Source organism: Diadema antillarum, unplaced genomic scaffold (genome assembly GCF_040938485.1).
Source record: "Diadema antillarum isolate AM-2024a unplaced genomic scaffold, OU_Dant_1.0 seq00000173_RagTag, whole genome shotgun sequence".
NCBI lineage: Eukaryota > Metazoa > Echinodermata > Echinoidea > Diadematoida > Diadematidae > Diadema > Diadema antillarum.
In genome coordinates, this window is record NW_027271242.1 from 617,664 (window position 1) to 641,426 (window position 23,763).

At 39.0% G+C, this 23,763-nt stretch overlaps 1 protein-coding gene and 1 long non-coding RNA gene across 2 annotated transcripts; one reads left to right on the forward strand and one right to left on the reverse strand.

Moving 5' to 3' along the window:
* Nucleotides 1-2,268: 2,268 nt before the first annotated feature.
* Nucleotides 2,269-4,080, reverse strand: LOC139728329 (uncharacterized). Its single transcript, XR_011710803.1, has 3 exons — nucleotides 3,739-4,080; nucleotides 3,143-3,287; nucleotides 2,269-2,361 (listed from the first exon to the last, which is right to left on the reverse strand). It is a non-coding gene; the product is annotated as an uncharacterized lncRNA (long non-coding RNA).
* A 4,194-nt stretch (nucleotides 4,081-8,274) lies between these two features.
* On the forward strand, nucleotides 8,275-11,587 carry LOC139728343 (group XIIA secretory phospholipase A2-like). The gene is made up of 3 exons (XM_071639287.1): nucleotides 8,275-8,480; nucleotides 9,286-9,454; nucleotides 11,337-11,587. Exons 1-3 carry the CDS (start codon nucleotides 8,442-8,444, stop codon nucleotides 11,585-11,587), a joined length of 459 nt encoding a protein of 152 aa, XP_071495388.1. The 5' UTR covers nucleotides 8,275-8,441.
* The last annotated feature ends 12,176 nt before the right edge of the window (nucleotides 11,588-23,763 follow it).

The window sequence follows — 23,763 nt, forward strand, 5'->3', positions numbered from 1 at the left end:
AACTTGCCATCCCATGCAGTGGGGATTTCTTCCTCCTACATCCCAGCAAATTTTATTAACAATTTCTAAACTGCATCAGAATGTCAGTCTACATGCTTATTTTTGCTAAAGGGCAAATCCAGACCAAAATTGTCATTATTTCATAAACGTGAGACGGTATACGCTGCAGGAAAATCGAACAAGTTCGATTCCCACTTTGCTACACTATTCTATGCTATTCGGTACATTCAAATAGTGCCCTCTTATGTGAACCGGTGTTAGGAAATCCTATCGTTCGATTCAAGCTATTCGCGTGCCCTCGAAAACGAGCCCCGAATACCCAAATAGTATACTTCTATGTGAACGCAGCCTTATGGTGGGCAATTGTGACATCACTGCTAACACTCTATAACAAAATATGATTGTCAGTTGCAGGTTATCTTAATAATTTGTTATGAGGTCAAGGGAAGAATTATCCATAAGTTTGACTTGGCACATTAGTGAACTAATCTATTTGGTCCATCTACTCTAATGCCGTGGGTTTATCAATGATGGGCTGCAGATGTTTCGTGGAAAAAGAAGTTGAACCAATTGAGCTTCTACCCACAAGTTTTTCAAAGTACAGTACATCAATTACATAAAGGTGAAAATGTACAAAATAACTCTGGGTCCCGTAACCCTAGGGATCAATGATTCCCATCAATTTTGTTTTATTTTTTTTTAAAGATTTTTCCCTCTACTCCAAAGAAGATGGATGCAATAAATTTGAGCACATGCATATTGTACTGCGTCACTGTTAATCAAAGGGGTGGCAAATGTATGTGGTACATGTAACTTAATCACAACATGGAGACATGATCTTCATCCCAAGAGCATGGATGACCATTGGAAGATTCTACTATTTAGCTGCTATTTGTAGCATTCCCTCCCCCCCCCCCAAAAAAAAAATGAGGGAAAGAAAAAAAATACATACGAGTGTCTGTCAACAGTTTTCTCTCTTGAATATTAGACCATAAAAAGGTTTTATTAAAGCAAGTCAGAATTGCCTGGAGAGAAGGGGGTGCTTAATCATGAGCGCAGCCAGATTCGTATCATGCGGAATGCCAAGCTGTGTGTGGCCAAACATTCTTTCATATGCTTGGAACACCATACAGATGAATGTATTGATTAACATGTGGCCATGAAGAGGAGATTTTTTCTTGACTATATAAGTCAAAACTATTTTCAGTTACTAGTATATACAACAATCAACAATTTAAAGCATTAACAATCACACATTCTATGCAACAAACTCTTTTCATCGGCGAGCCCTGTTCTACTTTTAATGTTGAAGTGCTGCAGTACATCCTGGTAACAGCTTCGTGCTAAACTACCGCTGAGCCTGATGAGGCTGACTCTTCAACAAGAATGTAAGTTCCAACGTCAGAGGAGCATATACTGTATCTCAAAAGAGGAAAAGCAAGGGTATTTAAACCTATACACCGATGGTAGCTGTCTCTTCTCATTGGGCTTCTAATCTAACGATGGAATGGTGCTCGGTCAGGGGCTTGGTGGGAGCTGCAACTACTCTCTCTCTCTCTGCCTGAGGTGATGAGTGGTGTCATAGCTCCTCAAGGTCTTCAAACGATACTCAATGAATCCATGATCCTTGCCATACAGGTATACTCCTGAAATATAAGAATGCATTGTAAGTCAAAGCTTTTTCTTGAGTCTCAACAAATTTGACTTTGGCACAGAGTTGACTATAACTGATGAAGATCTGATAGCAGTAGAAATACATGTAGTGGCATTTTTATGGAAGAAAACGAGAATAGGTTTATTATAAATGAACGGCGCAACTGGCATGTTGGAACTTAAGTTACATTACGTTACGTTGAAGTTAACGTTTATCGAACCTAAGTCATGGAATCAGGCCAATCTGCACACAACTTTATTACACATCTATGAGAAGGTACATCAAAGATTATAAAAAGTCCCCACATTGCCTGTATATTTGCACAATGAATTAATTAAGAAATAGATGCAATTTTCCTGTAAAGGGGGGGGGGGGGGGGGTCATGCCCATAACCTGAAAAACTTTGGGTCCTTGCCCCCTAACTAAACAAGGATGATCAACTCCTCGTTTGGTTGCTTAATTCTGTCCACTAGCTCTTGAGAAAAGTTGAAAATGTTGAAGTTTTTGCAAGCTAGATGAATAAGATACCATGTTACAAGGTATGTCACTTAAGCTTTCTGCTAAAGAGGGCTAAAAAAAGTTGTAGATCACATAAACTTTCGAGTATAAACTTACATGTCCTTTTGCACCTTGTGTGGTGTCTCACAAAGTGGGGTACTGCATCGCAACAGCCTTGGCTACAACATCCTTTGCTCACTACTTGGTATCTGAATTTAAAAAGAAAGCAAGAAGAATGTTAATCATATTCTAGGACGCAAATATATAACATCAAAAATTTGGCTCTCTTTTTAATCTTTTAAGGGGCTGAACTATTTTTATGTTTTTTTTTTCTTGGCATTAATTTCTATTGCTATTCAGTACCACTGTTTCAAGTACATTTATTGCTACTTGAGCCAGATATCAGTTAATACATATGAAAATTTCATGCAGATAGGTTAAGTGTGAATGTGCACAGTTAGTAGAAAAATTTATACAAGATGTGATTATCCATTGAACTTCATGGCACATCAACTCCCACTTTTTTATTAATCATTGTGTTGATTAAATCATAAGTATTAGGACTATTATCAAATCAATATACATGTGGCCTGATGGGGCTACCAAGAAAATAAGTCAGCGTGGAGTCTTGTACGTACACTCTGATTACATGTCTCATACAAGTACACCAGGCTTTATTTTTAAATCTGTAACCATCACTTCATTAACAATGTTATACTTACCAGTCCCTTCTACTTTCTTTCTTTCTTTCTTTCTTTTTTTTTTTTTTTTTTGGGGGGGGGGGGCAAATTTTAGTCTGCTTTTCTCTATACCGGTACTTGAGAAGACCAAAAAAAAAAAAGAAATGAACAGGCAAATTACATGGTTATATAATGGATGGAAATGTAGTACAAGACATGACAATGGGAAACTGGTATTCCAGACCAATTTTCAATAATTATGATAATATAATATATGAATAATAATAATATTTTAAATAATTGAACTTACGCTGTACAGTTTTCTGCTTCCATTTTCAACAACAAATATGCTGCAATGATCTGGGTGTGCAGATGTCTCCTCGGAACAGTCAGAACTCCTTCCCTCAGCTTTTGAAGTATCTCTTCCCCCTTGAAGTGATGTGTGTGTTGAATTCCTGGGCAAATAAGTAAAATTTAATGGTTTTATGAATAATACAAATGGCATGAGGATAGTAGGTTCCTCCAGTTTACATTATAAACTTGAAGAGCAAAATCATTTAACATACATATTTGACATAAGCAACAGCTCTACTTACACAACTCAAGACTGACCATAACATGGTTTTCACTTCTGTCGATACGGCAAGTACACGGTACACATTTTTCTTAAATACAAGTACTAACCTGTCAAGACATTCATTTTCAGAGGGAAGGACAGCTCCAAAACTGCTCCATGAAGTATCTTGAAAATCATTTCTTCAAACAAAATAAAACCAACCAAGCATTCAGTCTCTTAATGTAGCCTCTTATGTAATTACTAAGACTCCAGAATGTAAAATAAATATAAATCAATTTCAAACTAGTCTCCCTTCATTAATCATAGTGGAAAACAACAGAACAGCTTACAGCAGGGTTAATGCAATGGAAGTCCATATCTCAGAGGCTCCTTCGCTGATGTTGGCCCGGTGTTTCCAGCATTCCTCAACCCTGAATTCAATGGCTAGTCGTAGACCACATCTGGTACTTTGCAATCTGGTGATCTGCACCCTCTTCGTGTGACAGAGACTGTACAGCTATCAATATCTGTCTTTGTTCTCCAAATGATGACCCCTACACCGAGTTCCTTTAAATCACCATCACTCCCAAAGGGCTGTCATGTCTACGTCTTTCCTGGAGGAAAGTACGAAAACACAAGGTTCAGAAATGTATTTAGAACTCATTTCCACAAGACAATAATTATGCAGTTGTTTTGTCCTCACAAATACTAAGTGAGCACCAATACAAAAGCTAGTAGGCCTAATTACTTTTTTAGCTACCGGGTACATCAGCATATTTAATGTTAGAATTAAAGACCCAAAGATGATCTCTGCCAAATTTCAATACCGGTACCTAAGGTCACCTGTACCTTTCATTAAAAAAAAAAATGTTGAAAATAGTACCAGTCATCGTCTGCTACAAGGGGGATCGATCTCCATGATGTGTGAGCACACTGATCTTCAGCTAGAAGTGTGATGTCACAGTGAACCAACACTTAACACGAACAGTACACGCATCATATTTCTTACCTAGTACAGTAGTAGATGATCACGACACATGACGTGGGAGCTAGTGTACGTGGTATTCTCCCAGCTGTTTGGATGCTCGAATGTAGCGGCAAATAAAAGTCCTTTTTACTACATACAGTGTTTAATGAACAATAATCATAAATCACCAAATTTCACCATTCTTTATTACCGTACTGATCGAGATCACCATCTCATCTGGCAACACAGACCAGTGTCAGTGATTCGGCTGTCAACTCAACAATAGCAATGTAGAGTATGTGTCTGGCGCTAGGCGCTTCTAATCTATTGCTTTAATTAGCACAGCTTAGTAACAGTTAAAGTTCGATCTCTACACTCGACCACAGTAATCTCTGTGTGATGATTAACTATACACAGCCCAGTCGCTGTACATTAAGACGTACCTACGTACAGCGACTGGGCTGTGTATAGTTATGTGATGATGTTATGCTTACGAATGTCAATTCAATGGCTAACGACCAACGTTTCATTCATCACTCATTTTGTTTTGTTTTGAATAGTTCAAGCCCTAGATCCCAACGTGTACAATTAAACTAAAGTCTAAAGAATCAACGTACCAGGTATTATTAGATCCCAACACCTAGTGTGTGCCAGTTGAGTTTCGGCCTCGGGTTCTAGCTGTTCGTAAGGTGTTCTATGATATGACCAGCCCCATATAGCTAACTGTGCCACGGGCGGCCCGGGGTTATTCGTATAGAACCCTAAAGGTAACTTACTTATGGTCGTTTACGGAGAGGTATAACGTTAGACTAGCCCGTAATGCTGAAAAAAACTCAACAAGTTATAATTAGATCGATCTATGGTTTGCTTACCTTCAAAAATGTGAATAATATCTCCGCCCCACTCAATTTGAAGACAGACATTTGCTCACGTCCATCACGACATCCAGGCTCAGATTCTCACGATTGCACTTACACGCACGTAAATTTGTGATCCTATGCATAATACACGCACAGCTAGCACACAGTACGCAATTGCACACAGTCCACGCACAGCTAGCTAGGCGACGCGTCGCTGTTCAGGTAAACCTGCTCGCGCCCAAGCCAGGGGAAATTGCGGCTGGTGATTGGCTTAGAGTAAACACATGACAGGGGAATTCTCAATTTCTATTGGCCTAGCCAAATGCGTTTAATTATGTATTCACTCGGAATTCACTCGGCTTAATTTTCACTCGGAATTCACTCGGCGAATGGGTTTCACACAAATTTCACTCGTTACAAGAGTGAAATTCACTCGACAACGAGTGAAAGTCACTCTTAATTGAGTGAAATTTTATTCACTCCTTCCGAGGAGTGAATTATTCACTCGAAATTTTTTAGAGAGTATTTTATTTTTCTTTGTTTATTCATTTATTTTTATTACTATTATTTTTTTTTGGGGGGGAGGGGGGCTTTTTGGGGGGGGCAAAATTGCGTTTTGCCCCCCCACTTTTTGGATTGGGGGGGGGGGGGGCGGCCGCCCCCCCTGCCCCCCCACTTCCGGCGCCTATGCGTATGACAACTCTTTGCTTCATAGTGTGGATAGACCATGGAGCTTTTATTCATTTGTGTGTGTGGATACGACCGATAGCTCTGTGCCATAAGGAGCTAACTATAATTCTTCAACTTTAGGATTTCATAGCCAATTTTTATGAAACTTTTGAACGATCTGTGTGTCTCAATTCGCTCCATTAATTAAAGTCAACTTAAACATGATTTTTTCCCCTTAATTTTTAGTGAATCAAACAAATCTTTCCTGGCATCTTGCATCAATTTCAGTACTACTGCAATACAGTTTACTAGATTGTCTAATTCATTGTTTGAATAAAGGTCATTGCGCCTACCAGAACCGGTTGTAGGTCATGTATCAACCTCAGGAAAAAAATGCACATGTATGAAATACAACTGAAACTGAACTGAAATGAGAACATCTGATTGAGGAAATCGTTTAATGTTTTCGTGAGGTAAGGTGTCAACATCGTTTCACTAAGTATTGAATATTCATTTGGCTTGTCATCCTTGTAGCAATTTGTGTGTGCATCTGGACGTGGACTTTGATCATGCAGTTAGCCTGATCACAAAACGCTTTTCATTTTTGTCAGTGAGTTAGGGGGCAGTCTGAATATCATGTAAATTGAAAGAAAGCAAATTTTACAACATCTCCAAAGCCATTTACCATTGCGTCATTGTCCTGCTTGTCCACTATAGACACGATCACTCGGTTCAAGTCAAATCTAATCTAAATTAACTTGTGGGAAATTAAATGCAGCGCTCGCCTTGCGCGAAGAATTGAGGTACAAATGTAAGATGATTGTTCAAACAATATATACAATACATGTATTCTTTACTCGACGGGTCATTGATCATGAATGGAGCGCAATTTTTCCCCACTTTGAAAATATCGCTCACTCTGGTGTTTCTTTTCAACAACCCGAGGAATATATTGCGCTTCCGTATATTCACATAGTGACACGTGTACATGATGTTTCCCAGTCGAAACAGTGCTGAGATCATAGGAAATCTACAGACAAATGCATATCTGTTTGACATGCAGTCAGTGTCAGTTACTGCTTTTATTGGTGTCATAGGCTCTGTCTCCAGGAGAAATATACACTCGGCGATTGTTAATGTCACAAGCGATATCTTTCCAACTGCGGAAGAGTGCAGTTAACTTAACGCAGAAAGATTGTCATACCATTTATTGCTCAAGGCCGGGAAATGTAATTTACGCCACCATTTTTCCCCTTTAGTTATTCCTATACGCTCCCGGACAAGGGAAGAAGGTGTAGCCATTTTTAAAGATTGAACTCGCAGAGCATCTTGATAACCATGGCGACCAGTTGGACATCCCTTGAAGGCGCAATATTCTGTCTGCTGCTCGTTCCACTACTTCAACAAGGTTTGGCTATCGCAGCCGGTCCCCACAAGGCCGGGACGTCGACGCGCCACAAACGACCGAATACGATGAAAGCGGACGACTTCCACCATCTCACAGACAAACTGACCCACAAAATCATGAAGGACATCGAGAAGTTAAAGGCCGAAGATCCCAACTGGGGAAAGCGTAATCCCGAGGAGGAGGAGGAGGAGGAGGAGATTGACGAGGAAAATCCGCCCATGACAAAGTGTGACTTCGCTTGTCCCGAAGGTAGGTGTGTCTGTTATGGGCGGTGAAATCTTATTTTACCAGTGACCGTATTGTCTTGTCTCTCTTCTTTATGTGTTTTTGTGTTTTATTAAAAAGGAATATCTATTTTCTACGGGGATTATTGTAAAGTGACATGGTCCCCATGCTTGTTCGACGTTGATCTTGAAATTTGCAAAGCACAGAGAAGGCATACAGTATCACAATATCCGTCAACAGATCTAGAGAGTACACAATTCGTTGAATAATGTCGTTAATGAGAGGCTATTTCCACTTTATCATCGATCTACATGACATTGTGATCTCATATGGCTATTGTAGCATTGCAAGAATGCCCACTTATAACAGTCGACGTTTGGTTCACCATGTCCAGGATGTCAATTCGGAATCTAGTGGAGTTCGGTGATTAGTTGGGATCACTTTAGGAGGGGGAGGGTAAGGGGTATTGGCTCTAAATGCGTGTTACAAACTTGGCAAAATGAGTCAGTATTTCTTTATCATTGGTTCGAATTGGTGTAGGTTAGAACGGATACAGCTCTACCGTCTGACATTACATTTAATTACTCAAAGTACACATCTCCCTGTTCCCTGCTCCCTGTTGACCTAAGTATAAACCAAAAGCAAAGTCATTTCAACAGCATGGGAGAAGCGACAACATTGCCGTCAACATGAACCGGGGATGGAACTATAAACTGTCACGGAAAGGTCCCTCTTTTACATCTCGATTTCCGTTCATTTGAAGTCGCTGCTGTGTAGCCATCATTTGGGTTTTTTATTTCTCAGATGGGTGTGTCTTCAATAAATCATGTAGCAGTGTTGTTTCCTCTTTTTTACTGTTTTATTTTGTTTTGTTTGTAACAAAACAAAAAAGGTTTGGTGCAGACAAAGAGCCCCGATTTCAAAATGCCCGAGTTCAAGAACTGCAGGAAATACGACAAAACGGTGAGTGGCTGCGTGATGCCTTCGGAGAATATAGATATTTCAAAGAATTATGAAAATGTCACATTACTCCTTGTAATAGACGAATAAGTAAGCGATAACAGAGAATATTACTATGGTGAATACAACGCAATCGTTTGATGAACAGTTTCTGGAGGAGTGCATGTCATGTTCTTCACGGACGCACAAAACAGAACAACTCTTTAGAGATAAGGGCATTGTAAGGGGGATGAACGAATAAACCAAAATTATCCTCAACAAGCGAGTATAGGTGAAGAGAACATACATCCCCCTTAAATCTAAAGGCACTGATGTATTGTAAACATCTATGTTAACAGGTAAGATAGGCAAGAGAAGTGTTTGACAAAGTTTTTATTTGTTTGATTCATGGCTTATACGGGAGAGAAAATAGTCCCACTATAAAATGAGTCAAATTTTTCTTCGACGGGATTTCAGCAAAATTTGGTATGTGTACTTAAACATCAGCAGAAATCCCATTCATTTCATACAATCAGTTAGATATACTGAGTACTGGCCTATGACTCTACTTTAGATTCAAAGACGTTTACCAATGTCAAGTTTATCATGTATGTATGCTTATATTCATGAAAGGGTCAAACCCGTCTATAGCGCCCAGCCAAGGGAGTAAAAAAAGGTGGCCGCTACTTAGACAGGATCTTTAACATGTTTAACATGGATTTAATCCCAAAGGGATTTTTTCTAGTGGTCATATACGGAAGGTGATCGCTAATGCAGGTTTGACTGTATCATTATGACTCTCTGACTCCAACATTTTCATATTATATAGTGGGATCGTATTGCCGGTGCGTCGAAATGTTGTGCCAACCACGAACGGTGCTACCATACGTGCAAGCGAGAGCGAATGCTGTGTGACATGGAGTTCGGCCAGTGCATGGCCAGCCTATGCGAAGAGCTGGTGGAGGCGGGGCGCATCGGTTCCGAGTCGGTGAAACAAGGTGAGACTGATTCGGTTGATGGGGGATCAAGACCACATCAGAATCTCATTTTGATCAATCCGTTCTCAGAATCCCTAGTTATTTTCGTTGTGCTTTACCTTTTTAATAACACAGTTTACAATATCAATTATGATAGTTTCATAAGGTAGAGTAAACAAGAAAAAAAAACTTTCCCTCGAGCCCTTTGCTGTTTATATTATATAACAATTGTTATCATGTCATACGCAGATTTTCCAAAGCCCCTTAATTGCAAAATCCACAATCATTATTCTTCGACTGGTAACGAAATTGAGAAGATCCAAGGTCTTGTTTGCCTGTTTTTCTCTCAAACCGTCAAAGTTTTGTCGTTTTCTTTCTGATTGTGTGCGGATAATATGATGAAATGGACCATTTCCATCTAATCTGTAAGAAGAAAAAAATACTAAGAAATGCAGTGCAATTCGGAGCTATTAATGATGGCAAGATGACTTCTGCGATAAAAATTATCCCGAGACTTAATTAATTAGACACGAATAGTCAATCAGAAGCAGTCAAGCCACCATCACAACAATCATAGTTACCATTAATGGGGTCCAATATAGCACATCAAACTGGACGTCAAAATCACACACCTCGCACACTATAAAGTCATTCGGGTAGGCCCCCTATTTATACTCCGGCTGATTATGTCTTTTTGAAACCAAAATCGCCTAACTAAAACGGATATACAATGACAATGGCAATGACAATGACAATTAACTTTATTCCTGAATGGCCTCACCTGGGGGCATGGAAGAATAACAAACAAGGTATAGTTAAAGTAATTACATACACAATATATATAATGCACCTGTACATTAAACAACAGACAAAAAACAAAGACTGACATTACAACTGTATGCGTATCACACCAATTTAGACATCAGAATCTATCTAGACATAATGACCTGACAGAAACGTGATAACTAGTTTAAGCATTTCTAGAGTTAAAAGGTTTAAACATTTTCAAAACATTTGGTCGAGAAGAGTCATTATGAACCAATTACAATCTTGAGCAAAAGTCTGATATCTAAAGAAAAAACCAAACTCATGACAGGGACGGATCAATGAATGACAAGCTTTTGATGCCGGCTACTGATGCCTTGGTTTTTGTTTGTTCGTTCTGTTTTGTTTTGTTTTTTGTTACTATTCAAAGACAATAACCTTCCCTGTGACATTCGTATCTTATTTAGATATATTTAAGTGACAAGTGAAGAGTGACTACAAATAACATTCCTAGGTTCTTAGGTGGTTTTTTTTTTCTCTTTTTGTTGCTTCAATATTATTATTGTTTAAAATAATGTAATCGATGATACCGAGTAGCTTATTTTTTTATGTACAGTATGGAAAATGGCTCAAACGCGAGTATGAAAAAGAACACCAAAACAGCATGTTAGATGAATCAATAAGGTATCTACGCATAAAGAAATGATTTGCAAAAAAAAATAATAATGATAACAAAATCGTCGATAAAATTTAGGAGAATGCAGATTGCAAGCTTTTCCTGTTAGGGCCCGCGAGTTACGTATGAACAAACGATGCAACTTTGATCACTATAGACTTCAATGAAATTGTTGTTTCATATCAATTATGTGGTGTGCATAATTTATCATACATGACGCTTGCAAACGGTGCATATAATTATGCCTCATGTGAGTTTATAATAATTATGTTATTGATGATCGCACTGATGTACTCTAGATACTTAGGTTATTAGTTTGAGGATGTGATCACTTCAATCAGGATACCGTGTTATCATTTCCTAATACTTCAAGCACGCAAATATAATACTCTTGCTCTATGATACTCAACAATTTAAAGTTCAGTTGTTGTTTCCCTTTCGTATGTCATTATCTTCTGACAGCTTGCGATTCCGCGATGGGGTTGGTCGGAGTAATCATCATAGATCCCGGATGCGAACTGTATCCCAAGGCGCAGGGCGCCGCCTGTCGGTGTACAGAGCCCGAGGAAGAGGAGGAGGAGGAGGAGGTGCTGAGCAATCCATTTGATTCCACTATGGCGAAGCAAAACGACAACCTTTCGCGTGGTTCGTCGCCGCACTTTGCACAAAGCGGAGAGGCAGGAACAAGTCAGCAGCGTCGAGATGAACTCTAGTGAAAAAAAGAAAGCCCCAACAACTAAAGTTTGTGTGAAGATATGCATATTTCAATATGTGGTCCCGCTTATGCAAAATGTCAATCTTTCATTGTGCTAAATTAATGAGAAAAATATTTTCGAAATCATAACACTAACAGTTATTTGTGTAAATGTTATTTTTCATGTTGAAACCTCAAGGTACAATTGGCTACCGTTGCCAATTCCAGGAAATCATTGAAGAGCTAGAAGTTATGCTGTTGGCATTTTTGTGGTTACTCATTAACTCAAAACTACCAACAGCTTTTCGAGGTAAATCACTGCGACCTAGAGTGCTAAGTGGAAAAATCCTGCTATGCCTTTAGAAATGTAATGCTCGTGGTATAATCACTTCGGAACGAATCATGTCTCAATGAGAGGTGACGCGACAAATGCTCCGGTCTTATTTTCTCCAAAGAATCAGAGTTAGGGTTGTGATAGGGTTTTAGGTTTAGTTTAACGTGAGGATTAGGATAAGGGTTAGGATATGTGGGTAAAACTTATGTTTTGCTATTAAGCGTGCCGATATTTGATGGGAGCAATAATTGCCGCAGGAGCAAAATGATGTCATGGAACCGTACTCACAACGGGAGAAGCTTGTGTGCAATTGGAGAAATTAGCGCCACCATGTGTCGAGATATAGACATGTTGCACAGGGATTCGAAAGGTCGATTTGTGATAACAGGCATGTTGGTTTCTAAATTCTCTGAGGTAATCATCTGTGTTGTAATGATTATCCATGCAATTCTTACAAATGGTGTTTCCAGCACATCCACCTGGCAACAGCAAAATCAATACCCAATTTTTGCACAATAATGTGAGAAAAAGTTCGTGGAACGATGAACTGGATGCTTCCCCGAAGTGTGGGACATTCTCGTCACCCGGTCAATTCGGGATAATTCTATGATTGAACATAAGCTACATAAATTTTGACGACTAGCAAGCCTATGCGTTGTAACTATTGTTGGTCTGAAAATGAGTGAATTTCCTAAACAGCTGAGAAAGGAAAAGAAAAGATCATTTGGGAAATGCGTACATGAGCTAATTACGAACTGTCTTATGGCCTGAGGCAATATTTGTTAGCTATGTAGGTGATCAAAAAGTTTTTCTAAAAACAGAGTGCGAACTTTTAGCTCAAGGACAAAAGTAATCTTGAATGTCTTCGCTAAATTCGTGATGAAAAATAAGAAAGCCTGACGTACTGGAACTATTTTTGACCGTGTTTACGGGTTGAAGAACTTGAAACAACTCCTATAGTCAATGGTTAAATGTAGTAGATTTTTTTTTTTTCGCTACAAAGTGTTTCGATCCTGGACTACTGATTATTGTATGGAATTTCTCTCTGAGCCTTACAACAAATGAAGCAAATTTTATCTTATTATCTGTTATTATGTGTATGTATATTTTGATGTAAGATAAGGTCGAATATTATATTGAACAGAATCAAATTGCATGAATTATAATAGACTTTCACACAAACTCGTGACTGAACCACACGTATGACTCTCTTTTGATCAGATGCTTCTAGTAATGTAAGCTGGGTGCAAGCTTTGAATAAAGAACAGTTTTCCTCAAACTTCCGGTACTTACACGAATAAGGGAAAAAGAACTGGAGAGAAAAATCGCAGCGAGATTCCACGTTTCACATGCACGTGTCACTGTCTTCTCAGATGATCGAAGAAAACCAGGCAAAAGTACACAACAACTTTCAATTTACTCCACACTGGGTTAGGTTGTACTCGGTCAAGGCACCAAACGGGGCGGATTGTGGGGTCCCCCTCCCCACTCCCCCTCCCCCTCTGGTCCGTGGAGTGACAAGGTAATACCCCGCCATATGAGTTATCGATCGGAAGACGGGCAGGAGTATTAACCTTTGTGTTCTGCCAGAAAATCTGCCGTCTTGGACGCTCTATACCACCACTTCCTCTCCGCCACAAAAATGGACGATTTTTTCGTGGCAGAACGGTGTCATACCTTCAAACTAGGACCAACTAAACAAGCTTTGGCGTGCACAAATACGAACATGATTACGGGAGAGAAGAAGGAGGGGGGGGGGGGACTTGGTTTGAAGTCACAAAGAGAATATTGTCACAATCCAAGTCCCACATTTTGCCTGAGCTCGATAACGACAAACGGCAAAAGTGAAGACTTACAAATTGTTGAAATTTTCCACTATCAAAGAATATATAATAACGGCTGGTTTTCTAATTCTAAACGGAAGGCACTTTAATAGGAACCAGAGACCACAGTTTTAAGTTTGGCTTTGAAAACAGACTGCACAGATCGAATAATAGTGAATTAACCTTTTGTGTGCTTTGAGTGCTGACTGGCACAGCGGACCCTATAGCATTGTACACACTGTCCAAAGTACCTGGCATAGAAAGGGTTTATCAAAGTCGGTTGCTTACGTCATCGAGTGGCTGGAAGTTAAGTCTAGGAAATGAAGAGTTTAATCACAAAACGAGTTAATTCCACACTCGTCAGTTTGGGATATTTGTGATGAAACCTTCCAAGGAACAAAAAAAAAAATAGTAAGGAATTTTGGGATATTTTTAACCACAACTTCAAGAATATTCCTTGATATGCAATAAGTGTGGTATTACTGGTAATACTGGCAACGTTTTATCTCTATCTGGTGATGGAAATGGCGCTTAACCAGCTGCTATGCAACTAAACTCTCAAGTATTATTGTCGTGTATTATTTTTCCGTGTTTTGCATAGAATGAAATAGTGAAGAGAGTCTGAATAAAGTCAGTGCTCTATAGTTCAGACACCACATATATCAGAGCGTTACAATTGCTTTCAGCCTAAGAAGTGGGCGTGTTATAGCCGACACAGTGCTGGACAAGTTGTTGGGACAATGGACTGTAACAAAAGTCGTCATTTCGAGCTGCGGAGTATACAGTAACGAGGCCCAGCGCCCCCGGCGAAATGACGGCTATTTCGGTCTGCTCCGGGTCCGTCTTTATGAGCAAAGATACCATCAGTTTGATGCTGGAGTGTACGCGTGGTGGACTGAAGCCCAAATTTATTACAGTTCCTCGACACGTCTTGGTGGCTTCGCAGAGTGCAAAAGGCCCCCTCTCATACCTGAATCGATAATTATGGGAATTATTGATTAATGCATACTCGTATTATGTACATGCAAATTAATACTTAGATAAAGAAGTAATAAAATGAATAAGATGAATAAATAAATGAAACAAGTAGCTAAGAACATTAGTGACTGATAACAACAAAACTTTGTTTCATATCATGGTTTGATTTTTCAGCTCATAGGGCCTCCAATTATTTCAGCACGATGTACTGTTATACTGTTATACTACAGATTCCACAATGATATTATAATCTGTTACAACGAGTAACATGTGGTAGTGATAGAAGAAAAAGTTAATGGTTTTGATATATAGAAAAGAAACTCTTACCAGCGGTGTTGGGGAACAAAAATGTTAACATTACTGTACTTTGATACAATGGTTGTCAAAAAGTTATAAAGTTCTTTATTGTCCTCCTACTATACGAAATTCGTCTTTTATCGCATCATGAACTGACCAGTCGTCATGCACTGTCGCAAGTGGGTATCATGAATTCTTAGGATCATCTCCTATAGTCTTCGCGGCAAAAACAAAACAAAACAAAACAAAACAAAACAAAACAAAACTATAGCACTTCGATAATCAATTTACAAAAACCTACACACCTAAGCCCTGTTTCACGAATATGGGAATTATATCAAGCCAAACGATGAACCCAAAGTTGGGACAGATTCAGATCAGATCTAGTTGGGAAGGACACATAGACATTCAACTTGTATTCGTAGCAAGGTGATGAACGTGGCAAAGTGGGAGCAAGATGAAATTGTTCCAAAATGTGAAACACTTCCAAACTTCTAAGGACTGATTGATCCAAACATTGTCCCTAAGATGAGTGGAATTGAACTTACACTTGATTTTAGAACTTAGTGAAACAGCTCTGTGTACTTTCTGTATGAAAAATGTATTGACTTTAGACACTTTGCTATGACAATAAGATTATCAACAGACAACGTGTAGGCCCATACTTGTCATCATCATTATGAAAATTTCCATCCGTCCTTCTTCTTCCACGTCATCGACATCAATTGTCATCATCCTGCCACCACGCTGTCATCATCATCATCATCATCATCATCATCATCATCATCCTCATCCTCATCCTCGTCGTCGTTCTTTGCTGTGTTTGTGTTATGAGCTGGTGTGGTATATTGTCGGAACGTTCAAACGAATACCGCCTGCTGATGTATGCCTCGATCGTAGCCTCTTAGTCCAGTCGCCATCACACAACGTGGAGGTGGAGAATAGTTATCCTGTATGATGACTGTTGTATGAAATATAAATCTAGATATAATGTTCCCTCCTTCCATTCTAACCATACAAAGGTGATTCTGATATAATTAGACGAGAATGTACCCCGAGAGAGAGAGAAAAAAAATCATCTGTCGAACATAGGCAGAAAATTTTCGGTCAAAATAGATCGAAAAGATATCGACAAAATTGACACCATTCGAATTCTGCTAATTTATCACACATATAGCGTTCAGGTGATAATGTATAGGATAGATTTATTGGTCACTACTATACAGCTTGCGTAATATTCCTCGTGTACTAATGTTTGTCTGGGTAAAACGAAAAGTTATCGTCTTTTTTTTTTTTGTAAAAAGCGCATATTTGTCATGACTCTTCTACGACACTGCATTTTCTTTTGTACTTGTAATCGTCTGTTCCTGACGAAACGGCAAACACCAAACTTCTTTCCGGATTACTGTTTACAAGACAAATGTAAAAAGTGAAAATCCAAGAAGCAATCTCTCATTTACGTTACACTCTCCGAGTTTGCCCATATCTCCGCTAATCTATTGGTCTATATATATATATATATATATATATATATATATATATATATATATATATATATATGCATTTTGCCCGGATTTCTTTTTTTATTTTGCAATTTGATTTTTTTTTTCTTTTTTTAATGAAGGGACTGCATACTGCAAGCTCTGCAGCTTTATTTTAGTCCCCTCCATTTCCAGCAACTTTGCTGCGGAGTTTACCATCAAGATTAATTAACAATTCCCTCTTTCTTTATTATTTGTTATGTTATTATGTTTACTACATTGATGTACTGATTTCGTGTCATTATGTCTATATCCAAATATTTCATTGTATCAATTTGTTGGAGATGAAATAAAACAACTTGAACTTGAACTTGATTGTGTCCAATCAGTTTGTTTGCCCTTTGAAGCAAAATTTCCCTCCAAATAAAGCTTCTCGACATCGCAGCTCGCCGACTAATCCATAGCTAGCACAACAATGAATGTTACACACCGGAAGGTGTCTCATAATTCTCTCATCGTCCTGTCGATTTTCTTTTTTTATTTATTCATTCATCAATTGCAACTATTGGTCTGTTTAACAAGACTAGACCGCCAGTGGGCTTCAGCTCGCGGAAGAATACAAGACAAATTTCGCCTACTCCGAAAAAGAAACACGGCCCGCGCTGAAAGAAATATGACAAAACTGCGCCCGCGGCCAAATGACCCGATTTCCGACCCAGTGAAGAGGTCAAGGACAAAACGGGTCACGTGTGACCCCTTGGAAATGCACTTTTGCTCTTGAGACGCAACCTGCTGTCCACGATATTTGGTCCAATTTGACCTCTGCATAATAACGAGAAACACGTCGGATATTAGCGTTAAGCAATACGTACATTGCTCAGGGGAAAACAGAGTTTGGGGATTACCTGGCTTCAACATGTTCAAGATGTCATTTTAGAGAAGTTATGAAGTGTGAAAAAAGAAACACTGCGTAATGAAAATTTTAAGTTCTTTAATTGTTTTCCCTTGATTTATAGGCTTACTTGGTTATGAAACGAGATAACAATGTTTGAAGAGTGTGCAGATCACCACATGACGAACAATGACACATTCAAACTGGTAATCCTGTATGATTTCTCGCTCTCATTCTCAGGGAAATAATCGAAGAAAGGACAAGTGACGCATGTCATATAGACTGCAGACGTAAGCTTTTTCTTACTTTAGAAATAACCATTTCTATGAAAAGTAAATGTTATGACGTGGCATAAGAGGCCAAACGCGCGGTTGCAAAGGCAGTATCAATATTAAAGATTTCTTCCAGGATCGTCACGCTTTCAAGCTTTACTTTTCAACCCCTGCAACCCCATATTCCATGATAGAAAATACAGCTCACATTGCTCATTGATTATGATAGGCCTGATTGATGATTCTAATTTGTACCACGAATTCAAATTGTGCCTTTAATTTCATTGTATTTTGTCTGAGATCAAGTTCAAGTTCAAGTTTATTTTGTTTTTCTCCATCTCGACATGATCGACAGCATATACACATAATGTAGATGAAAGTATTTTCTGTATAAAATTTTGTTCATGAAAGAGTTGCAGAAGCCAATGAGTAAATGAATGTATGAATGAATAGATTAATAGTGGTAACTGGTCTTGCATTTGAAACTCCTATAACAACAAATAAGTACTGTAATCAATGTTATCATCATATAAACAGAATTATCGTCATCATCATATAAACAGAATTATCGTCATCATCAATTCTCATGATAAATGTATTTCATCTGCACTAAATGTAGCAAAATAAGAAGTAGAAGAAGTGCTAGTCGTATAGTAATGAGCTAATATTTGCAACTTTGGTACTTGTATTAGTATGCGTCCTGCGGCAATAACTAAAGTACAAGTATTATCAATAGCATTGGTAGAGGTATTCAACATCGTTAGTGACGGTATATGCACAATAGTAAAAATAGTTCTGTACAAGTAGTAATAAGAGCAGCAGTAGTATAGCGGTGGTTAACACATGGTTAAGCAGGAAAGTCTTTCGCCGATTTTCATATTATGATGAAGCCCCTACATACAAACTAAAAAAAAAATGTAAGTTCAGCTACTTAATAATTGCTACTCTTCTTACAGTATATTACATCCAATTATTCAATCCCTAAATACTGATCTTTAGTTCATACAGCCTGTCATTTCGGTCTCATTTTTATTCCTTCCTCTCGTTCTCTTCCTCTTTCCTTTTCTTTCTTTCTCTCAGTCTCTCCCTTTCTGTTTTTAGTTCTCCCATTCCTTGTCCCCCTCCTCCTTATCTCCTCCCCTTTCTCTATCCCCCTCTCCATCTCCCCCCCTTGTCCCTCTCTCTCCCTCTCCATCGTCCATCGTTCTCCCACTCCACCCTCTCTTCCTCTCTTGAGTCATGTGCTAATATCTCCTGACAACCACTGTCGTGAAAGCCGGTTGTCATTCGCGCGCCATCTGGTCATCGCTGGCAGACGTGGCCAGGTGCAGTCCAAATAAATATGAAAATATTGTAGAGCGAGGCGAATCCCTCCTTCATTAGACTGTCAGAAATCTCATTCTTCGCGGCGGTGATCGGAGGGAGCGGGGCTGAGATGCACTCCGGTATCTATGGATGATGCTCAGGCTGCCCGCAGAATGCCAACTGATGGACGCGCGTCTTTCAAGACGCGAACTTGAACTTCAGAGGCGAGGAGAGGTGAGGGGGAGAGGGTAAAAAAAAAGTATGATAAGAAGAAGGAATGAAACGAAAATGAAATGACATATTTTCTCTCCCATGCTGATGTTCTTTCCGCCCTGGTTCTTTTGTGTTTGTTTGTGTGTAGATTTGATCTCTCCTGTTCTCTCAGCACCGCTCCCATCATGATCGCCATTGTCGTCATTCGTACAGAAATGATGTTCTTGACTAAAAGTGAGCTTGAAAATTTCGTTAGATGTAATACGGCTTTTGGAGATTTTCTTCAATCAACTTGGCGGCACTTTCTAATGGTGCATTTTTTCTCTCTCCATTCTCCCCCCTCTCTCCCTATCTTTTCTACATGTCCAATACATTCACAAACCCCTTTCTGCGTTCATACATAACAACATACTTGTAATATTCCTATTTTGTAGTTATAACATGATTATATAAAGTCTATACATGTTATATCATATAATGTTTACATAATTATATACAATTGTATATCTAACTTTTCTCATGATATATTCATGCACCAGCGTTGCATCTTAATAACTCTGATGGTATTAGCTATTGGGTTGTAAATATAGTTATATTAGCAAAGCTGTCATGATCATGTCATCACAAACGACGGCACGATCACAATCAAATCACGATCACACTTCTCCCAGTCAGCACTCCAGTAGTTGCTCGGCGTTTTTTGTTTCTCAAAAACTCGCAAGTACAACGTGATTAGCCTTCGTTTTGATGCTCCTTTTTTCGCTCGAAAGGCTCAAAGGATGATTCTTCAGAAGTAACGAGAAAAAAAAAAAACCTCCGAAAAAATAACAACCCGTAAGAATCTAATATGGTAACCATTTCATTAAAAAAATGTTAGGATATGATAAACAACTCTTGCAGGAATGCAACTTCCCGTAGCAACAGCCAATATGGAAGCTAGATTATTGTCATTACCATGACAATATGCCATCTAGCAAGAGTTGCTATCATATCAATATGTTATGAAATGGGGCCCTGATGGTGCCCACATGTCGGAACAAGCTTTCACATTTTCAAAATCACTCTCACATTGCACACAACATGAAACAATAACTGACTATTAAGAACATGCTTGATTGGGATTCAGAATGTGAAAAGCAGAAGTGTATACAAAAAAAAAGTATGCTGTTCCTTAAGACCAGGGTAGCTCGACAGTTGAATTGTGATATACGCATGCATTATGAAGAAGTGGGTACAATTTGAAGGTACACTTTGACAACATGAAGGTAAAACGGGTGGTAGAATAACTGTAAGTCGACGTGTCTATACGATTACATAATGATAGGGTTCTTTGTGTGTGTGTGTGTGTGTGTGTGTGTGTGTGTGTGTGTGTATTGAGTGTGTGTACATTGCGTGCGTACGTGATTGTGCTTAAATGTGTGATCAAAACTAAAGTGCCAAATTCTGCCGGAATATCAAATGCACATGCTTTGCGTGGAGATGGTATTACAAAGGAACCAAGAAAAAAAAAGATGAGACAGAGAAAGAAAATTTTTATTTCCGATAATCAAGAATTTTGCGTGCAGTGCCTACGGTGACAGTGACGAGGATGACAATGACAACAGCAACAATAACGATGACTTCTGACGATGAAGGTAACAGAGATGCGATGGTGAGGGAAGATGATGAGGAAATGGAATATCAGTCATATAAGTGAAAAATCAGTGAAAATTCCATTCTGACAAAAATACGAAATGTCACTTTCGTAATATATGATAAACTGTAATTTGTCTGATAAAGCGATGACTTTCAGAACTAGGTTAGATTTTAGATTAGATTAGATTTGATAGATACTTTATTTTCTGCAAATCAATATACATAAGTTACATAATCATGAACATGTAGGGAATATACAAAATTAATTCAACACAGAGTCGTTTGACTTGCATAAACAACGATATACAGAAGTTACATAACTATGAACATGTATAGGAAATATACAAAGTAAATTTAACACAGAATCGTTTGACTTGCATAAACAACGATATAAAAGGAAATTAATGATAATATAATAATTATACAGTATGCATGTCTATGCAGCAGGGATTACAATAACAATTGTAGTTAAGGAGCGTTTATGCAGAGGACCGAGAAGTCATGTACTGATCAAATGAATATTTCAATGCAATGGGAATGCCAATGAGAACAATTGAAAGTAAAATTAGAGTATATTTTATACTATACATTAAACCAAGTGTAAATTATTTGATTAGGTGCATCAGATAGGTATGAATGCATTTCATGTTGAAAATCGTTTACTTAAAAAAAAAACACGATTAAACAAAACAACTAAAGGATCTCAAAGTTTTTTCCTCAACGTGTCATACAATCATTTGTTTTTGTATCATATTATGCATTTACAGCTGGAAGTGCACGGGTGAAAAACGAATATGAACATTCACTTCGATTTAGTGGTATTTTGCATCAAATTGGTCATTTGGGACCAAATAATGTAGCAGACATTCTGCGGCCAATACAGACGGAGGAAGAGGAGGACAAGTCGAACCTGAGTGCCGCGCAATATTATGGCATGAGTCTCGTACTCTCGACTATTCACACACTTGTGTATGTACGTTCATCCTCCTTCTAAAATCGGATTTGACATCCCCTTTGTCTTCATTTTCATCTTGTGTACAGAGCATCTCCCCTCTCTCTTGTATCAGAGCATCCTCTCCTCCTCCTCCCCCCCCCCTCTCAAAATTTATCATCTGAATGATATCTAATCTTCCTGATGTTTGTCTCTCCGTTCATTCATTGATGTAGGCCAATTCCAGGATTGTTACAAACATAATGTCATCATACATCTTTTCTCAGGTCTGCCTCGTTGTTTTTCTCTGGGCACCATGGTCTTTGTTTGTTTGTTTGTTTGTTTGTTTGTTTGTTTGTTTGTTTGTTTGTTTGTTTGTTTGTTTGTTTGTTTCATTGTTCGATAAGATTAATCATCACATCAACCCTATATCTCACTCCAACACACACATACTTTCTCTCTCTTTTCGAGTCCTTTCTTTTGAGTACATCAGCCGCCATCTCCTCCAACCGAGCCTGTCGGCAACTCTCCGCGTTACCACTCGACTCGGCACTCGGGGGTAGAGTCATTGACGTGCGATGGGAGTCTTCTCATCTCGAGCGGCGTCTTCAAGATTCCGTGTCGTCATCGGCTCCGACCGGTCCCTCCTCACGTTCGGTCCAAAAACCGTGACCTTGACAGCATCCATGTACTTTCCGCTTTCCCCTCCACCTGTCGTCACCTTGTGATTGGGGTGATACATATATCGGTAACCAGTTAGTGACAAAGACGGAGGTTTTCTAGAAGGATGGAGGGGTGGGTGGGGGAAAGAGGTGAGTAAGAGTATAACCATTGGGTCATGTAAGGTGGGGTCTTTCGGGACCCTTTTGTCCTAGAACACGACTGACCACAACCCTGACCAGTGCCCCATGTTGCTTCAATGATGCCCATGCTACCCCAAGATGGTGACGGAAGTGGAATATGTATGATATCACTTTACGTACGTACATAAGTTTATATACCACCATATTATAAATATATACATTTATTGGAATAATTATTGCATATTTGTACAAACATTACAGATATGAAAATGAAATAAATGCTGAAGAGCTAAATAGGCTATCTTCACAGCAGGCCTTATAATAATTGGTTTAAGTTTATCGTGAAAAGTCGTGACTCTCCAGTAAAGTAATGTTTCTGCCCACACTTCTCTTCCATTACCCTTTTGACCATTGATAATTTTGTATCAAAATATACACGTGTTTTGGACGTTATAGATGTCTTCTTTTGGTATATTCTTTCATGTCTGATCCATCACCTTCATAATCTTTTACTTGAGGGGCAATTTCATCTTAGTCTTGATTTGCTCCTGTTCTCATGACCCTCGTATTTTTTTTTACCTTACTGGGAGAAACAGCTTAACCACCCTTTTGTTGTCGTTTGAGGTTACGTTCAATATGAGCTTGTTCTGAAATGCCTACTTAGGCCTACTTGTCTTTGGATGATAGAAAAGGCAATCTTGTGCTCCCATCTTAGGAAACACATTACGAGGTCTGATGTGCATTGACTGACGAAACGATGCATACAGTCTCAAACCAGACAGTGCTCTAAGGTATGAACTCAGAAAGAAACCATCAGTTCTATAATCTCCACCTGCGTTCGCCGATATACGGTGAGAATGCCACAAACGGGGGAGTCCGCACCAAATTGATACAAGGAGAGCTATTTTGAGGAAAAATACGAAACTGTACGAAATAGGGATGAAAACGAAGAGGAGAATAGAAAAATTTCCATTCTCACCTTTTTTTTTTGGTATTCCTTCCGGGAGAAGCGAGTATCAAGCGAGTCCACCTCCCGGGGCTCACCTGTTCACACCTGGACACGCCTGTGTGCCGAGTAGCTCGTCTACCAGGGCCGAGAAGCGGCTCTCTCATAAAGCGACCCAGCCCGACCCCTTGCCGTGGGGCTCGCCAGGTGGGGAGGCATACAAAGGGAAAAAAAAGAACACAAAGGAAGGGACCTTTTGTGGAGTCCCAAAGGGCGTACATGCCT